At 44.6% G+C, this 5,942-nt stretch overlaps 1 protein-coding gene across 1 annotated transcript; it reads right to left on the bottom strand.

Moving 5' to 3' along the window:
- Nucleotides 1-3,728: 3,728 nt before the first annotated feature.
- Nucleotides 3,729-5,596, bottom strand: LOC134218079 (methionyl-tRNA formyltransferase, mitochondrial). The gene is made up of 5 exons (XM_062696949.1): nucleotides 5,315-5,596; nucleotides 5,038-5,244; nucleotides 4,749-4,887; nucleotides 4,532-4,694; nucleotides 3,729-4,465 (listed from the first exon to the last, which is right to left on the bottom strand). Exons 1-5 carry the CDS (start codon nucleotides 5,491-5,493, stop codon nucleotides 4,116-4,118), a joined length of 1,038 nt encoding a protein of 345 aa, XP_062552933.1. The 5' UTR covers nucleotides 5,494-5,596; the 3' UTR covers nucleotides 3,729-4,115.
- Between the last annotated feature and the right edge of the window lie 346 nt (nucleotides 5,597-5,942).

The raw sequence follows: 5,942 nt of genomic DNA, 5'->3' as shown, positions 1-5,942 counted from the left end.
AGAAATATTCGAAAAATTGGATGTGCGGAAAAAAGCTGACATTGGCCCATCACAAAACCGAAGTAATGATGATCAGCAACCGAAAGGCAGTACAGCATAGTACGATTATGGCAGGAGAAATCACCATCGCCTCAAAGCGAGAGTAAAAGCACCTTGGGGTAATGATCGACGACCGGCTCAATTTCAATAGCCACGTTGATTATGCTTGCGAAAAGGCAACTAAAGTGATCACAGCGTTGACCAGAATCATGTCAAACAGTTCCGCGATTGGGGCCCTCCTTAGCCGTGCGGTAAGACCCGCGGCTACAAAGCAAGACCATGCTGAGGGTGGCTGGGTTCGATTCCCGGTGCCGGTCTAGGCAATTTTCGGATTGGAAATTGTCTCGACTTCCCTGGGCATAAAAGTGCTAGCCTCATGATATACGAATGCAAAAATGGTAACCTGGCTTAGAAACCTCGCAGCTAATAACTGTGGAAGTGCTTAATGAACACTAAGCTGCGAGGCGGCTCTGTCCCAGTGTGGGGATGTAATGCCAATAAGAAGAAGAAGAAGAAGAAGTTCCGCGATTAGTAGCAGTAAAAGAAGACTCCTGGCCAGCGTATCTACGTCAATTCTCAGAAGGTGGACATATCGGCTCATTCCGAACCTGTTGCTGTGGGTCGACAGAAAACACGGGGAAGGGAACTTCTTCCTGACACAATTCCTGCCGGGCCATGGATGTTTCCGGAAGTATTTGCACAGATTCGGACACGCAGAGTCCCTCCTTTGCCCGGCCTGTCCAAACTGCGAGGAGACGCCGGAGGACGTGTTTTTCGACTGTCCTCGATTCAGGACAGAGCGAAGTGTGCTCTCAGCAGACATCGCTAGTAATATAAACCCCGAGAACATCGTGCAAGAAATGTGCAAGAATGAGAATACGTGGAACGAAATAGGAAGAGCGGTAACGCAGATCATCAAATCGCTGCAGCGAAAATGGCATGAAGACCAGAGGGTTTCTTGAAGCGATCATAATAGCACGGTGGGTTACGGGAAATCTTTCGTCGTCGGGGAACTTCCTGTCGGGGTAGGATAGATCCGCCGCCGGGGACTATCTGAGTAAACCGCGATCAAGCTGGGAGCTTAATGGCTCCAGAATACAGAAGATTGGTTTCGAAAAGCTTCCGCCGCCGAGGAGCCTTTAGTCGGAGTAGGCTAGATCCGTCGTCGGGGACTAGGCCGAGTAGAACGTGACGCGTTCGGCACTTGGATCGGTCACTCGCTGAAATAAGAAACGCCTCCAGACCTGCGCCGATCTGGAAAACACCAGAAATGTTAAAAGTGATAAAAGATATTCAACAAGTCTTACACAGAAGCGAGTCGTCGGTTCCGAGGGAAATTCCAATGTCGGGGAACTCCATGTCGGAGTAGGATAGCCGCCGGGGATCATCCGAGTAGCCCGCGATTTAGCTAGGAGCTAAATGGCTCAACGAAAAAGTCAAGAAAATTATGCTGGGAGTCGAACGGCTCAATGTTAACGAAAGTTCCTTTCGGGGGAGTTTCCGCTACCGGGAAGCTTCTAGTCGAAGTAGGCTAGATCCGCCGCCGGGGACTATGCCGAGTAGTTCGTGACGCGTCGAATAATCGGCTTTGGGTAGTCGAAGCGCCAGTGACCCGGACGTTATGCTCCACCCGGAATCTCTGGACCGATTTTGGCATCCAACCGGTTTCCCGTTGAAGTGAGAAAGTGGCTCAAAGTGCCTCGGACTATCTAGGTGAGACATTAGAGTTGGACACGCAATAAACTTCCACGGGTCGTCGGTTTTCGGGGAAGCTCTCGCCGCCGGGGGACTTCCCGTCGGAGTAGGATAGATTCGCCGCCGGGGACTATCTGAGTAGGCTGCGAGCACGTCGAGAGTTAAATGGCTCAAAGATGCAGTGGTGCTGAATGGCATGAGGAAGAGAGACAGTGAGCGTCAAAGATTAAAAAACCGAATAAAAAATGCTTCGATGAGAAAAATTTAGCGAACTAGCTGTGCTTGCTAGAGGCTGAACACGTGAAGTGCATGAGCACAGCCCCCCTCCGAAGTATTGACATCCAGTAAGTCCCGGGGGGAACAGGGCCCGCCAATCTGCTGAAGGAAGAAGAAAAAAGAAGAAGGCGCTTCGGGTATGTAGGGCACCGCCAGTGCGGACGTCATTCACCACCGGAACTGTCGGACCACCTCTGCAACCCGAAGACAAAGTAGGCACAATGCGCGAAAGTGTCACCTGAGATAGCCACCGGTAGTCGGGGCACCATCAGTGCGGAAGTTTCCTTCACCGCAACTGGTGGACCACCCTCGACGCCGGGGGGAGTCAGGAGGATTCGAGTTAGGAAGTTTGTGGCACGACCGCCGAGGGATCGAGACAACGTAGCAGTGGATCTCAGCAAGCCAGTCGGCGAACTAGCCTAAGCTAGGGGCCGGAATTTTAGAAGAAGTGCATGAGCTTCGACGATTTAATTTGAGCAATTGTGGGTTTGATCCCTTCTTCAAAATCAGTCAATGTTTCCAAAAGTTGTTTTAAGTAAAATGATTAAATATCAATAGGTAAACACAATTACCCTGTTGATCAATTGGATTTAATGTTTTCCCATTGTGAAATCAAATTGCGAACCAAACTGGCAAACGAACCAATAAATGTGAACATAACTAAGTTAGTCAGTAAATGAGGTTTTGTTTTTCGGAAAAAAAAAGTTTTACTGACTGGACAGTATATTTAATCAATGTTCATTTGCATGAAATGAAAGTATGGAGAAATGAAGACTTTGGCAGATCTTGATTTACTAATGTCATACTGAGAATGAATGAAAAGAAAATCTCTTATTATCATCAGATATTACGATATTACGAAATAAACGATGCAGTAGTTTAGTGGATGTCATGGGGTCAGCTTTGAGAATCTCGGCTAATATGCGATCGACCCCTGGGGCTTTATTCGATTTCATGCTTTGGATGGCTGTTTGAATCTCTAGCAGTGATGGAGCTTCGGTTTTGACGCGTGTTATACGTCGGATCCTAGGCAGATCATGCCGAGGTGGTGGTGGTCTGGCTGGCACTTGAAAAAGTTGTTCGAAGTGCTCGAACCAGCGTTTCAGCTGGTCAGTTGGATCGGTCAATAACTGATCATTTGTGTCTTTCATAGGCATCGTTGCATTCATCTTCGCCCCGCTTAAACGTCGTGAGACATCGTAGAGGAGGCGAATGTCCCAGGTTGCTGCGGCTCTCTCTCCTTTGTCGGCCAGAGAGTCTGCCCACGCTCGCTTATCCCGTCGACATGAGCGTTTTACTTCCTTCTCAAGAGCCGAGTATCGTTCTGTGACTGAGTTTCACAAAAAAGTTCACTTTTGGAAACGCATGTCTAACCAGCGTGACCGAAATATACTACAAAATGATTTTTAGCTCAACAGGTGAGAAATAAGCAACAAAATAAGAGCGAGAAGTTCTACAACCGCGTTTCGTATTGTTCAAAGGCTAGTTGGTAAATTTCCATTTTTCACCGGGGCATCCATCCACAAAGTACGTCTCGCTTCTAGGGGGAGAGGGGTTCCGAGCAGCGTGACGAGTCTTACAAAAATTTTAGAGGTTTAAAACAAAAAGTGTGACGAGGAGGGGAGGGTCGAAAATCGCCAATTTTTGCGTGACGTATGGATCTTCTTTTTCCGGGATCAATTCGAGAAAAAAATGTAATGTAATGTAATTAAGCTGGGTTTTTCTTAAAATATTTACTTTGTAACAAAAAATCAACCTTTGGAAAAAGTGAATAAATTTCAAAAACTAAGGAAACATTCATAAATAACGTAGCGCTTAAAAGAGGGTTGTCTGAAGTGTGACGATACATATAAATCTTTCAGATGCTCTATACATAAAGTGTGACATAGGGGGCGGGGGGATGTTACGAAAAATGTCAATTCGATAAACATGGAATTGATAAACATGGCCTGGTGTATTAATTATCATGTTTTGCCATAGATTGTAATCAAGGGTTAGGATCATCATCTGCACCAAAGGGTTTAAACAAAATAAAATTAAAAAAAAATCAAGAGGGAATGAAACAGCAAATATAGTGTTCGACTTTCAGAATTCCTTCTATTAATCTACCGAAACACTCTATCAGGGGGTTCTATTTTACTAAGAAAACCATTGCTGAATTCTTGAGCACTCATAACTTTTTTTCCTCCAATAGACAGCTGTTCGATAACGACCGTACTTCTATCTTGACAACCGACTCGTAATCGCTTGGTTTTTCGACAGTATCGAATAAATCCTGCTTGAAGCTCCGAATCTCGTTCGGATGAGTAACTGAGCCTAAATATTTTCACCGGATCTTTTCCCAATCGTGTGATCAATGGTTTGTACGAATACAAAGAACGATACAAATCATAAACCTGTTTGGCGGTCATCTCTGCCCATCGAACTTCGCAGAACTTGGCCTCTATTTTTGGAGCTGAAACAAAGGGGAATCATGTTGAACCTTGTCATTTAAGTAATTGAATTGCAAAAACAATAATACCATAAGTAGCATCCGGACTATTTTGAACCTTTGACTTGGAATAGTACCGATCCAAATTTTCGATGCAATGAAGTAGCGTAGAGGCACCGATATCTGCTAATTGACTATGAAGCTCCGGCATCAGTATATGTTCCGATATTGGAACCCTTCTTTGGGTCAGTATCTGTTTGAATAAAATTATGTAATGCGTAAAACTTGCGCATAATAGTTTTGTTACCTCTCCGATATCGAAATGCCTGGGTTTGATCTTCATGATGGTGATTCCCGTTTCCGTATCACCATTTCGAATAGCGTGCACAATTGGAGCAGCTCCCCTTAGTTTTGGTAACAAACTAGCGTGAACGTTCAACATTCCCCTAAAATTAAATTACCAGAATGTACGTAATACAAAAGTAAGAATAAGGCCGCAAAATAGAATACAAAAATTTATGTGGAAAATTTTCGGCTGGAAAGCCTACATGAATGAGATTTTTGTGTGTTCAAGAAGATAATGAAACCCTACTTACAAACGAAATGCAGATATCAAAGATTCGGGAATCAAGTGCCCAAAGGACACGACCACACCGAGATCAAAATCCACTCCTACGGATGGCCGCTTCAGAGGCCAATCATGCAGCTGCAACTGTTCCGCTTCCGAGTACAGCTTGAGTGGGTTCTGTTTGGCCTTGAACGATGTCACCACTTCCAGGGACGATACGGTTCCGGCCGATTTCCTGCAAAGTTATGGAAGCATTAGACATACATAACTAAATTTATTCCTAGATTTGTAAGCGTTCGTCGTACAAGTTTTCATTGAGAACCTTCAGGCTGGGTAACGAAAAGTTGTCTGTTCCGAAGAACAGAATCCGTAATCTTGATGTACCGGTTTGTGAGCACCACTGACGAGTTGTGAATGGCAGCAGATGTGGCAGTTTCCTCCGGAACGCAAACACATTGTGGCACATACTGTTTAATATTTTCATTGATTTTGAACCAATTTCAGGTGTCTTTTATAAATATTTGGTGCCAGAGACAATACCGGCACTGATGGTGTTCAACACTGAAGCAGCTGATTTTTTGATAACGCGTAACAGCGCGTAACCAAAACAAAAGACACGCAGGAAAATATGCTGTTTGACAGTGTTATCAATTATAAGGCGCACGCTAAGATAAAACTATAAAAATTTAATTTAAGGTTTAAGCAGGGGGGGAGTAAGCCTGTCATCCACGAACAAATCAAGACAAAATTTTCAAAACGACTTATCTGCTTTTGTAAACAAAGATTCAAACGACGATTTGACGAATCTGATAGCTCTCCCACGCAAACCAACACCATCAACAGGTAGTGGAAACTTTCACCTACCTATTGGTGGTGTTGGTTTGCGTGGGAGAGCTATCAGATTCGTCAAATTTTCGTTTGAATCTTTGTTTA

The sequence above is a fragment of the Armigeres subalbatus genome, chromosome 1 (genome assembly GCF_024139115.2).
Source record: "Armigeres subalbatus isolate Guangzhou_Male chromosome 1, GZ_Asu_2, whole genome shotgun sequence".
NCBI lineage: Eukaryota > Metazoa > Arthropoda > Insecta > Diptera > Culicidae > Armigeres > Armigeres subalbatus.
The sequence above is the reverse complement of the archived record's forward strand: the minus strand, read 5'-3'. Positions and strand labels throughout refer to the sequence as shown.

Coding starts and splice junctions, on each gene's coding strand:
- LOC134218079 (XM_062696949.1), bottom strand. CDS start 5,493: ATGAAAATATTAAACAGTATGTGCCACAATGTGTTTGCGTTCCGGAGG. Junction 5,245..5,314: donor AAGGTTCTCAATGAAAACTT/GTACGACGAACG, acceptor ATAACTTTGCAG/GAAATCGGCCGGAACCGTAT. Junction 4,888..5,037: donor TTGATATCTGCATTTCGTTT/GTAAGTAGGGTT, acceptor ATTTAATTTTAG/GGGAATGTTGAACGTTCACG.